General features: G+C 33.7%; 1 protein-coding gene across 1 annotated transcript in view; it reads right to left on the reverse strand.

Moving 5' to 3' along the window:
• Positions 1-13900, reverse strand: part of Pitslre (cyclin dependent kinase 11B pitslre) — a 233911-nt gene that overhangs the window by 112810 nt on the left and 107201 nt on the right. Inside the window, exons 10-11 of the mRNA XM_090389610.1 lie at positions 8248-8369; positions 2308-2413 (exon numbers count right to left, since the gene is read on the reverse strand). Of these exons, the coding sequence (XP_090245736.1) occupies positions 2308-2413; positions 8248-8369 (228 nt within the window). The remainder of the gene's footprint in view (positions 1-2307; positions 2414-8247; positions 8370-13900) is intronic.

Here is a 13900-nt window from a genome sequence, read left to right on the forward strand (position 1 = left end):
GTGGTACACATAAAGCTTAAGGAAAAGTTAAGAAAACTGCCTTTAGGAAAAATGGAATGGGTTTTCATAACCCTGCAGTATTCCTATGAGAGGCTAGAAACTTTTCATGTGCAACAGTGTCAAAAGCTTTCCTGAAATCCAAGTATATGATATCAAAATTATTTTTTGCATCCAGTTCCTTTGTAACTATATCATAGCATACTGTGTTTACAATTGGTTGGAAAGGAAACAGAGTTAAGAGATAGTAGCACTCTAGGAGAATTTTAAGATAATTCATACATTAATGGATACACGTTTGAAGTATCTTCGGTACACAGATCTACTCGAAAACTCCCCAGAGCCAACAAACAAAAAAATTGTTTTTTTTATATACTTTTAAAAAAAAGTGTTAAATATTATAAAGGACTTTAAAATCAATAACAAGTAAATAAAATGACAAAATACATACTTAAAAAGAAATATATCTATATAGAGATTGTCATTCTGAAAGTGTATTTTCTTTATAAGGAAAATACAGTACCATTTAAAATTTTAAAAAACCACACATTCAGAAATAGCAGATATAATATTTTGTAGAAAGCCAGAAATTTTACATATGTTTAACTTCTTTTGGGTTTGTGGACTACCCAGCTTATAACCTGTCATCATTTCAATTATGCTTCAAATAATGTGTCAATTTAACTACAAATCATCTTGAAATCTTCCAATAGGTACTGTCATCTCTCATCTGTGTTACCAAGCAATAAGTAAGAGAGAGAGAGAGAGAGAGAGATAGAGAGAGAAGAGAGAGAGAGAGAGAGAGAGAGAGAGAGAGAGAGAGAGAGAGAGAGAGTTTATAAGAGGTAGCGCACTGACAAAATGGCAATGAAGATAGCTTTGAAAAATGATGGGGGAAATGTGCCTGTTGGATGCTGTTCTCCAATTTGGGCTTAAAAATGCCAAAAGTTTCTGGAATTCATATTGCGTGATTGATGAAAGTGAATAAAATGATAACAGTGGATTCCGGTTATTTGGGCCACTGGTTAATCGGGGCAGCCGTTTATTTGGGGTAAATCGACTCTTGATATTTTAAGGAGTCCTTATGTGCTGTAATGTAATAACTAGATCGTATGTATAGCTTAGCTTAATTTTCTTCTCGTACGTATAGCTTAGCTTAATAAGAGGTGAGTGCTGAAAATTTGGGGTAAATCTTAAAAAACAGAACCCAATCGAGAAAATAGCCAGGATTTACTTCACTTAATTGGGACAAAATGCCATTTAATCAGGGCAGAAGACCGCAGCACTGAAGATTACCCTACGATTGTCCCCAACCGTACCACGTAGTTTGGTCGAATTTCTGGAGGTCACAACCATAAAACAATAAAAACAATTAGCAGTCACCTGTTTATTGGGCTTTTGTGTTAGTGAAATCTATCATAAACTGATAGTAAACTCGATCTTATTGAATTTGCGATAATACCGACAGCTGGAATTCTGTGGGTTATTAGGGTGAAATATGTTTACACTTCTATGGAATCTTCAATCATATAAAAAAAAATAATTTTCAGGCTCTTCTCTTCATTCCTATTTTTAAAGCTTCATAATTTGTTACTCCGTTCTCACTTGCGCGTATCGTGTTACTTGCAATTTGTGTGTGTGCGGTGTTCTTTGTTATTGATTGCTTATCTTTTTACTGTTTTAAATATTAACCCCCACCCACAAATGACATTGAACAGAAATGTCAACTAGTTTAGTTAGTATGTACATATTACAGTACGTATTAATTATTCCAATTATCACGTATATTCTTCCGAATTTCACGTATCATTTAATTTTTTAATTGGTAAGGTAATAAAGGGTAAATTTGTACTTAATATATCTTTACTTTTATAACCTATGGATAAAATTCCTCCTATTTTCACTAGAAACAAAGGATCACTATTGATTTCAGCACTTTCAGAACCATTATTGGCAGCATTCCCTTGCATTTCAAGCTTTTTTTTACATATCATAGTCATCTTGTTTTTCATAACTGAAGTTGCAGTACTGCTTTACTTACATTCATAAATCATTATATGTCTAAAACGTTCTGATAAGTTCATCTTGTTTTTAACATCTGTAAAAAAGAAAAAAAAAAAAAAAAAAACAAAGAGCATTACAAATTCATTAAAATCGATATACAGACTGATGACTACTGTCTGCACAAATTAACAAAGAAATACTATGTGTACAGCAGAGAAAAACAAGAGGGCAAAAAAGGGCAATGCAAAAAAAAAAAAAAAAAAAACAGTATTTGTGGGATGAACTGATAGAATGCAAATTACTTACCAACTAAAAAAGGTTGTTTCATAGTCTCCATTAGGCTCTTTAAGTCATGCTCCACATAATCCATAACTATATATATTTTGTCCATATTACTTCCAACAACTATTTCCTAGAATTAAAGTAACTTTGACAAGTTGGAATTTGAAAGAAAAATTCTTAACCTTAACATAAAATAAGAATAAAATACTGGAAAAAGTGCTTTTCTAAAACATTAAAATTTATAAAGAGCCCTGAATGTAAATTTCTGAATTTATAAGTTTTACACTGAGAAAAAAAACTATTTTGAGAGCAGTAAATGAACCAAAATAAATATATATGGGGGGGGGGGATTTTTTCCTTCTTATGATGGCCTATGGCCAGAATTCATTAAGAACTCAAAATGAAATTATAGTATTTTTGTACAACAGACAACACAAAATACTGGGACCGGGCTACTGCCAGTTTTGAGATTTTCATTGTTACACTACAAGTTTCATTTAACTACATTATACTTGTAGTGAATTTAGTTTATTATCATTCAGTTTTTTTTATTATTATTATTATTATTTTTTTTTATTTTATTTATTAAACCAGGTGGTCCCAGCTAGCTTTTCCATCATCCCCAACTTCAACATCATAAATGCAAGAATTTGTTATTCATCCTACTTTAACCAGCGAATAAACCACAATCTAATTACGGTATCATCAGTCTCAGTTTTAAAATAAATTTATTGGTTTATAGCTGTTCCAGATACTTTTATCTACAAAAGCAGAAAATAAAAAGTAAAACATTGACCATTCAACTATTCTTATCTGCTGTATTCCCACACAAAGTGATAGGGCAGTGAGAAGATTGTAAAAAATATAAAATGGGACATACCAGCCAAACCAACAATGCAACACCTAAGACTCTATACATTGACTTATGTTACTACTGTGCATTACAAACTATTGGGATCAGATGATTAATCAGTAAATATTATTTTATTATGAACATTTTCTTTAAATACTATTAACCTGAAATATCCATATAATGTCTTACTCATAAAAAGTGAATGTTACAGATAAGAGATCATAAGTATATTAGTCCCAACAGAATTGATTATTTTTCACTGCACAGTGAATTTGATCAACTATTTCGACACTGAAAGGTTGTTTGCTCAAGGTATTAAGGCAGTTGTCAGTGGGTTGGAAAATTGCTAGCTTGTGGGGGAACACAGACTAATAAATTAACAGTAACTACAAGCAGAGGTGAAATTGATTCCTGTGCTGCTTTTAATGAGCATGCAACAACCTGAAAAACAAGCTGTCAGGATTACAATGACAGCTGGCAGTCCTCACGGGACTAGTAAATAATGAGCTGTGTTAGGGTTACTAGAGCAAACACAAATACACACATATATATACTTGCTTGTACACTAATGCTAGAGGTATAGTAAACAAATTTGTTGAATCTGAAATACTGGCTAAGTCATCAAAGGCAGACATTGTACGGATATCAGATACACATTCCAATCAGATATAAGGGATGCAAAAATTGAATATGGTGATATTCAAAATGCACAGAAAGGGCAGACAGGACAGGAGGGGGGGGAGCTATGCATTACATTAAGAAGCAGTGCACCCAGATGAAGTGGCACCATAAGCAATGGCATAACAAAAATGAGAGTAGGAGTATAATGAACAACTATAGAGACAATGTCAGCCAGCAAATCAATGTTATATAATAGGGAATTTTAACTTTTCAAACGTTGGCTTGAAGTGTGGGTTGGTCACTTACACAGTAGCAGTACCATTTTTCTCATTATTAGCAGTGCACGAGAGTTTACTGAGAAGAACCTCCAGATAAAGGAATTAATACATTACAAAATTTACTTAAAAATATAACTACTGTCAAAGTTAAAAAACAGAAAAGAAACAAAAAAGCGATTCTTCTTTTAAAAGTGACTACAATGGTCTCAAACAGTTTTTATATTCTTTCCAATAGGACCAACTGATGATGTTATCAAATACAAATTCTAAATGGCAAGCATTCAGGGAAGTAATCGTAGTAATAAGCTTCCCATATCACCTGTCTATCCACTCTAACAGTTTGTCTACTTTCCTGAATTTATTCAAACTATCCACCACTACAACACCAAATGAGAGTTTGTTCCGGCAATCAAACAACCACTGCCACTAGATGAAGGCAAACTTCTACACATGTTGCAACAATCTTTCTTCAATTTGAATTGATATCCCTTTGTGTGTTAGTCTGAGCAAGAGGAAGGATTCCATTTAAAGCCTTAAACCAGCCATTCTCAATGGGGGCCACAGACTGAAAACCGTAATGGGGGCAAGGTTTATAGGGGGCATAGAAACTGAATGGATTAAACATTTTTAGAGGGAGGAAAACGTCTTTGCTGCTAGAATAATTTTTTCCTTCGCCCAATTTTAGGTAGGGGCAGGAGGATAGACATTAAGAAACAAATGGTGCACGAGATTGTCTCAAAAATTTACACATTAATTAGCATGAATACAAATTCTAAATTCTTAACACATGCGGGACACCATGAGGGCTGGAGCCATTCTAAATTGGGTGAGTATACCGGAAGGGGACGGTTGTTGATGACTGTGACACTTGGAAGGGCAGAAGACATATACTGGACAACTGTCATCACCGTCCTTTTCCCTGTTCCACGTATCTGCAATCATGCATCAGATGACAGCGCGAGCAATGACAGCTGACATGCTCGCAACTGCTCTGACTTGCAACTTGTTCTTTTGTTGTATTGTCGTATTTCAAGATATGGTACTTTTCTTGAAATTTCCCTTCCACATAGTTTACCTCTTTTGTTCTGTCACCTTTAATTCCAGGAAATAACGTGCAGGCCGAAAAGTGTTGAGATCCATATCTCATTCTGCTTTCAGTTTTCGTGATGGATAGTGAATGTATGTCTCCTTCTGCTAGCTTTTATTGAAGGATGTATTGTTCATTATTTTCCATAAAATCTAAGCCGACTTTTGAACTAACCATTGTAAGAAGTGTTTTCCTTCTGTAATAGTTAATTTTTATTACTTTCGGCAATAATTTTACCAATGAGTTCCTTGGCAAAAAAGAAGTGTCAGCAGTATTCGGTGGAATACTTAGCGTATGGTTTCATTATATCTCCGCAAAACCTTTCTCTGCCCATGTGTTTGATTTGTATGAATACACTTTCAAATGAAAGCATGAGGCTAAGCAAGTTAAAACAACATTTAAAGACTTTATATAAAGGGAAGAAAGATAAACCCTTGGATTACTTCAAAAACCTTAGAGATAATTTCAAGAGAAGGCCAACGCTCAAACAGATGGTTACCCAAACGTCACAGAAATTAGAAAAAGGTCTTCTTGCATCCTACAAGACAAGATTAGTAAATTGACTGCTAAAAGTGGAAATGCTCATAACATCACTGAGTCACTTATTTTGCCTTCTATAATAATATCTGACATCATGAACGTAAATGCCAAAGAAGCTATTCAGGCAATTCCTTTGAGTAATTCCACTGTTTCCAGAAGAATCAATGAAATGGCACAGGGCATTCAAAAAAGATTAGTCATTTCATTACAAATCCAAGAAATTCTCTTTACAATTAGGCGAATACACTTTACAAAATAACGACACTCTTCTCATGGCTTATGCCAGATTCTGGAATGGAAATGAGCTGATAGAAGAGATGTTGTTTGCCAGAATGATTAAAACAGATACTAAGGGACTGACTATTTTCGAAGAAGTTAAGAGTTACATAAACAAGAACAGTATTCCATTCGAGAACACAGTTGCTTCTGCAACTGATGGTGCTGCTTCTATGGTTGGTAGATAAAGAGGGTTCATCACACACCTAAAAAATGTTATACCTTCAGTCTTTACTATTCACTGCGTCATTCATAGGGAGCACCTAGTAGCTAAAAACTTAGGATGTTTAAATGTTTCGCTTTCAATTGTCATAAAGACTGTAAACCATATCACATGCCCTCCAAGACGGTCTTTTCCGGCAGCAGTGTAAAGAAAATGATGAAGATTTCCAGACGCTGCTGCAGCATACCGAGGTGAGGTGGCTGTCCAAAGGAAATTGTCTTCGTCGTTTTGTTGCACTTTGGGACACCATCATTTCCTTTCTTTCTCGTAACAAGAATAGAGAAAAATTCATTGCTGCTTTTTATTTGGCAGATATATTTGACAAACTTAATTTATTAAACAAGCCCTTACAGGGTAAACACAGTAACCTCATAGATAGTAAGGAAGGAATCATTTCTTTCCTTAAAAAGCCTGAAATCTATTGGAACAATATCAGACATCGGGAAATTTTACAATTTCCAAACCTGAGCATGATCACAGAGGCACTACTGTTTATGTGAAACATCTAAAGCAAATACACACAGATCTGCAGAAAAGATTTAATGACCTGTTAAACCAAAATATCCTGTATTGGATTTTAGATCCATTTGAGGAACAACCCACAGATGTTGAGGCAGACATTCAAGAGAGTTTAATTGATCTCCAGAGTGATATAATTGCATGCCGTAAGTTCATATTTGGTTGAATGCAGATTCAGCAAGTTTCCTTGACAAAATCCAGGAACAGACTTGATATCACAAAAAGACATGTCCTTTGACTATCACTATCCAATTTGGAGCTGGATGTCAAAAAACCTGAACAGGAACATCAAACAAAACTCAAGGATCTCATTAAAATTTTCATTTAATTAAAATCTTTAATTTTTTGTAATATGTATGTTAATATTTTCTTCTTTTCTACATGTTCAATAAAAATGTTTTCCTATTTGTCTGTGTTCTGGTATCACTTAAAAGCCACAGTGCATATATCCATTAAATTTTCCGTAAAAATCCAATATTCACAGGTAATATGAATGACTTCTTGCTTCTTATTAGTTAACTTTTCAATAGTCTTGAACAGAATTTCCTTGATATTGATGCAGAACTTGTTTTGACTAAAACCTTAATACTTTCAAGAAGTAATTACATCAATAAGCTTTTTTTGAACAACTGGAATGTACTGTAATCAGTAGGAGAGAAGTACAGAAAAAACTTACTGACCAAACTTGACTGCCTCAAAAGGTGTCAAAAATTTGAGAAGAGCCCTGAGGGAACCCATGGCCAAAAAAAAAAAAGGTTGAAAATGGCTGCCTTAAATACCTCAATCAGAACTACTTGCAGGTGCCTGGGTTTCAGATGCTGCAATTTGCAGAATTGAAGCCTTTCCTAGTACCCAGGCACCTGCAAGTAGTTCTGATTGAGGTATTTAAGGCAGCCATTTTCAACCTTTTTTTTTTTTTTTTTTTTTTTTTTTGGCCATGGGTCCCCTCAGGACTCTTCTCAAATTTTATGACACCCTTTGAGGCAGTCAAGTTTGGTTAGCAAGTTTAAAATGAGGCTTCCAGAACTGCATGCATTACTTAAGATTATTCCCTAACCACTGCCTTATACAATGAGTTAATTATCTAATTATCTATGCTGGAAAAATTCCTGTACATGTGCTGGTCTGGCAGCCTGTCCATACTGCTCAAAGAACTTCATATCTGACTGCACAATTACCCACAGGTCTTTTTCATTCTTCCCTAACTTGAGTGAGGTATCTACTAATATGGAATACCTTGCATTTGTCAATATTCCTTCACCTGCCACTTCTCAGCCCATTTGCCTAATTTTTTTTTTTTTTTTTTGGGTATTGTTGCAGTAGCATACCTTGATTACCATGATTAATCATATCACATCTGCAAACTTACACATTAAGCCCAATGTCTTCATCAATATCATTAATAAATACAGAAAACAGAGTTGACCCAGCACAGCACTGCACTCCAGGGTACTCAGCTAATAATATTAATTCAAGAAGGGCAGTATCCACTGATAATTATTATACACAAACTTTCTGATTTCATATTATCTAATAATAAAAGCTTCAAAACAACCAGTTCTCTTACCCTAACAGTGACAATGTTTGGATGTTGAGACTTCAGAAGTGTGTTGATCTCTCTCAAAGAAGTAATGGGGAAACCCTCTTTCTCTTTTTCCATTTTTAGTCTCTTCAAAGCAACAATTTCATCTATGAAAAAAATAAAAATAATAAAAATAAAATAAAATAAATACTAATAATAATAATAATAATAAATAAATAAAATTAAAATAACAGAAAATGTAAAGCTTTTAACAACTTTCACAAATTATATTTCTATTAAAGCAAAATAAAAAAATAAAAATAAAACAAGAATCAGTAGCAAAAAATTTCTTAATTCTTTGAATAATACTGTATACTAAACCATCAGTGGTTGAGTGGAAATGATGGCTATCTCCACTGCTAAAAGTACTTTTGTACGAACTTTATCTTGACAGTTCTGGATACCGAATAGTCTTCTTAAAATGATGTGCTTCACAATTAAAAGCATTATCCCTCCCCCCCCGTTATGCCTATCTTTTCTGTGAAAACTGTATTTACCACCTTCAAAAATTTCCCTCAGTATATCAGAATGACACCATATTTCTCATATTCATATTATACTGGCATTAGTTGATTTAACAGTACAGTGGACACCCACTTTATGATATTAATTCGTTCCAGATCATATCATAATGTGAACCCAATGACACGTTTTTTTGGTAATTCGTTCCAAGACCTTGGAAGTTGAAATGTTTGCTATATAACTAAGCTCTCTATCTCTCTAAAAGGCAATTTTTTATAATGGAAATTGCATTAGTTTTATATAGAATACTGAATACCATATTTAGTAAATTTATGTCAACACAAAAAATCACTTCAACTAAAGGATGCAAAAACAAAACACACAGCCAACACGTTTACAAACACTGCTATTGGCTGATAGGAAGGACCACGTGGTCCAGTCAGAGACAATATCGTAAGTCTATCGTAAAGTGAAATAAGTAGGGACTGGTTAACATGATCAATGGTTAGTAGAATCAGCCAATTTATAGAATTGGCTGATAATAAAATTTCAAAAAACCAATTCAAATCATTAAAATGCACTACACTTTCATCGATATCATATGTTCGATTATAAAAATCAACTCTGAACGCCTTTGTAATATTTTTCTAAAGCACATTTCTGGAAGTCACTACCATAAAACAAAAACAATTTGCAGTTTCCAGTTTATTGGGCTTTTCTGTTAGTGCAAACTATTATTATAAATGGGTAGTAAACTCGATCTTATTGCATTTGTGATAACACCAACAGCTGGAATTCCGAGGGTTTTTACATTATTATGGTGAAATGTGTTTCCCTGAAATTTTCAATCATATAAAAAACATAAATTTCCAGAATCTTCTTTTCGTTCCTATTTTTTACAATGAAATATTTAATCATATAAAAATCATAAACAAATTTTATCATATAAAAATCATAAACAAACAAATAGGAATGAAGAGAAGATTTCTCAATCTTCTCTTTGTTCCTATTTTTTTAAGCTTCATAAACTTATCTGTATGTTCTTTGTTACTGATTACTTATCTTTTTTACTGTTTAAAATTTTACAACCAAAAAATAAATAAATAAATAAATAAATAATAATAATAAAGTCAGTAAACAGACATATCAATTAGTTAGCATAAATTTATTTTTATTTTGCTAACCTGTGGAAAATATTCTTCAGATTTTCATGTATCATTTTTGTTAACGATACATGAAAATCAGGGTGAGGTAATAATAAAGTGTAAATTTGTGCTTTATATTTTTACTTTTATAGCCTGTGGATAATACTCCTATTTTTGCTTAATTAGAATCATCATTTAATAGAATTGAAATTCAATTCGCAAACATAATCACAATGACCAGCGCTTACTACATATCTTATAGTGAGCAGCATTTTATTATGGAGAGTCCATCATAAAGTGATTTGATCTGGTACTGGGATTTTAACTGCACCCTAGTCTTGTCTTTTCATATAACATATCCTATGTAGTTTCTTATGGCAGTGCCCTCCCCACAAATTTCACTGTTGCATATTTGAGTGGTTCTAGCACTCGCGGTACAACTGAATGGTTGTGTTCTATTATTTCCCAGTGGTTCTATATTCTTACAGTTTCAGTTTTTCAAGTCAGTGTTTTAAGTACACTAGCAGGTCCAATTCTTCTCCTACTCTGCAAATTACTTCAAGTCTAAACAGGATGGTTCAACATAGTGCAAGCATTAATCTACCTAAGATTTTAGCCACAATAAATTTTTTGTCCCTACATCCCCTCACCCTAGTTCAGTAGTTTCCTAAAACAATTATCAATACCACAAAAGCATCAGCAAATATTCTTGTACCTATTCAGAAACGTGGTGCCATGCTGATATTCTGCTTCCAGTATATCAGTATGGCATGTTCCTGTTATCTTACTATATCAGTTATTTATTTGTTATTTTTTGGTTTTTTAGGAGCATTAGCAACTACGCCATATTGCTCCGGGGATATACGGTGGTCATTCCCTGACCTTTCCGCAGCCTCCGTATTTGGTGGCACGGGCTCGAACCCCAGTCTAATCAAGAAGCGTGTGCTACGCACTGCTGCTCCTGCCCACCTGGCTACGGAGGCGCCTTACTATATCAGCATTCATTGACATATATATACAGTGGTGAACTACAGTGGGCTCACGAGAGCCCATTGTTGAAACGATTATTTATTTTACAAGTGAAATCCTGAATTTAATTATCGCGTATCCAAAGTGGGAACTACGGTGGGGCGAGCAGGGCCCCCATTGCCAGCATTTTAATCGCACAATTGACCAGTTATGTATTTTAAAATTGCTTCATTTTTGAGTTAATTACAGACCTCTGTTTAACGAACTTCTTCATAACGAATTTTTTTGAATTCCTCTTTATTTCTATGGAAACATTTAAAATAATTTCCATAAAATGACAGATTACGAGAGAACTTTGTATGCATTGTTCTCACCTCTGGCCTTTAGGCAATTAGAAAGTGCAAATTAAGGATGAAAGGGATTACCATTCCACAACGTTACTGGTGTTCGTAAAACGTAAGTGGAGCCACATTCCGAGAAGTCACACTAGTTAATATGCTTTCCATATCCAGTCAGGATATGGAAAGGATTAAGAATATTCCTGACATGTTATAATTAATTAAATGATACCACTATTATACTAAGCGAAATAAAATAATATATAGTTTATTAGGCTGAATGCCTACATAGCTATAATTACGTGATGTTTCGAGTGTCTTACCGGCATCCATCATCAGACAAGGCTGTCAGCAGCCTTTTCTGATGATGGATGCCGGTAAGACACTCGAAACATCACGTAATTATAGCTATGTAGGCATTCAGCCTAATAAACTATATATTATTTTATTTCACATGGTATAAGGGTGATATCATTTAATTAATTATAACCCATTGGAAACACCACGTAACGTCCTTCCTAACTACATTCCTTGGCGCATTATAGCCTCAGTTGCTGATGCGCCAATAAACCCCAAACCAAACCAAACCAAACCTAACTACATTCCTGACACGGATAATAGCCACTGGTCAACCTGCGTTGTGGTTTCCCCTTTACTCTGACAAGAAGTCATATGTTTTTCAGAGAAGTGAGTGATCCATGCGTTTCAATAAATTTTTCCTGTCTATGTTTACATGGTCACAGTAGCTGAATATCTGAGTGATTCTGATATTTTGCACAGCATTCAAAGAACTAGTGACAGTAGCAACGTCTAGGGGAGGAATGAGGCAACTTTGAGGTAAACTTTCGGAAGATGAAATGTTGGCAGATTTGGAAACTGCATTGAGGTTTTCACTGTGAAGAAAATGTTCCAAAATATAATGGTATATAGGCAATAATTAAAAAAAAAAGACTACATTATATCACCAATCTCCAAAAAACCAGCGCGAATTAAGGATTATTGCTGAAGTACTTGATGTGGAAACTATTGTATAAAGATCGGTTGTGTGTTCGGGCCATGACGGGCAGCTTGTAAGCTTGCGGACAGCAATTGAGGGTTGGAGGGATTATCCCACTTTGTGCAAACATTTTGAATCAGAAAGTAAAATTTTCTGCATTATTAAACCGACTTTTCAATCTGGAAGTTATTAATGACTTAGCACTAATGATCGACATCCTGCAGGAGCTCTCTTACCTTTCAAAAGCTTTACAAAGTCGCAGCATCACTATAGCAAAAGCAGATAAATTAATTATTCCAACTATCAATGCTATCACTAATTGGAAAAATTTTGAAGCTAAAATTGAGAGTATGTTGAAGTGGAAAGAATTTGAAGGAATCGAAAGTAAGAACACATTGAAAAAATTACCTTATGACACGTTATTAAGGATAAGCTATTAATGAAAAAGTAATTTTAAATTAAATAAAGAAAATAATGATACTATTGATGACGAGGAATTGAAATAAATTTTAAACATGTGCTACCTGGAATTGTGGAATATGAAAGAACTTTCATCTCTGTGGCAAGATGGTGAAAAACGAATAAGAAATTTAAGTTTTCTAATAAAATATGAAATAAAAATTAATGATTTTAGAGATTTTGTCGAACAGTTTATCTTTAAAATTGAGTGAAATTCCCTCTTAAATTAAGAAAGCCAGAAATATCTTTGAAACCACTGCGATTAGCATTGCTGAAACTGAGCGAGCGTTCAGCGTAATGAATAATATTGTGACGATTGAACACATTGCAGATTATGAAGACATTACATCTAAATAGAAAACCATTGCTTCAATTTGATCTGGATCGTTACGTCAAATCATCGCTCAGCTATTGAGCAAAGCAGAAGATTGACCACAAATATTAATTAAGAAGTAAACTGTACATGGCAATTTTAAGAATAAATTTTTCTTGAATATTTGTATAATAATTTTTTTCATGTAATCTGTGATTTTTGTGTACCTTTTCTAGAAGAGTTTGTTTTTATATTGTAGAACGTTTTGTGATAGTTTTTGTTATTTGTGATATGGGAAATATTTCGTGCTATTTTTTATTCGCAATATTAAAATTTTATCATGAAAAAATGTATCCATTATATTTCCCTAGTTGTTAACAAAAGAGGGACGAATAAAAAAAGTGGCGCATGTGCCAAGCACGCGTGGTAGACGGTTTTATGTGAATACTTCACGTTTCTTTTAGGTATTTTGATTTGTACATTGATTACAAAATAAAAGGACTTTTGTATTGTAAATATTTTATTGAACATTTGCAAATTTTCATAATTTTTGGAAGACAAGTACAATGGATTTATCATAACTAAAGTAAGAGATGTATACTTGCAATTGCAACGTATCTAAATGTCTAGAAAACAGCATCAATCAAAATACCGAGCTTGTAGTTGAAACGACATACGCAGCTGTTCAGGGCACCTAACAGTGGAATGTTACGAAAATGCGAAACGAAAAAATAAATTCTTGATATATATTTGTATTGTTGCAGTCATATGACAAATACCTGTATTGTTGCAATTATACTTACTTCAGGAAGTATGACTCTGACGTCATACTATTCAAAAATTCTAAAACATTAGAACTCGAGATACTATCATATCCAGGTATTATTGTAAAGATGGGGGGCACGATGACCAGGTTGATTCGAGATATAATACCGGTCACGAAAAATGCATCACA

This window comes from Mastigoproctus giganteus, chromosome 2, assembly GCF_048544385.1.
Source record: "Mastigoproctus giganteus isolate SK-2022 chromosome 2, ASM4854438v1, whole genome shotgun sequence".
Classification (NCBI taxonomy): domain Eukaryota; kingdom Metazoa; phylum Arthropoda; class Arachnida; order Uropygi; family Thelyphonidae; genus Mastigoproctus; species Mastigoproctus giganteus.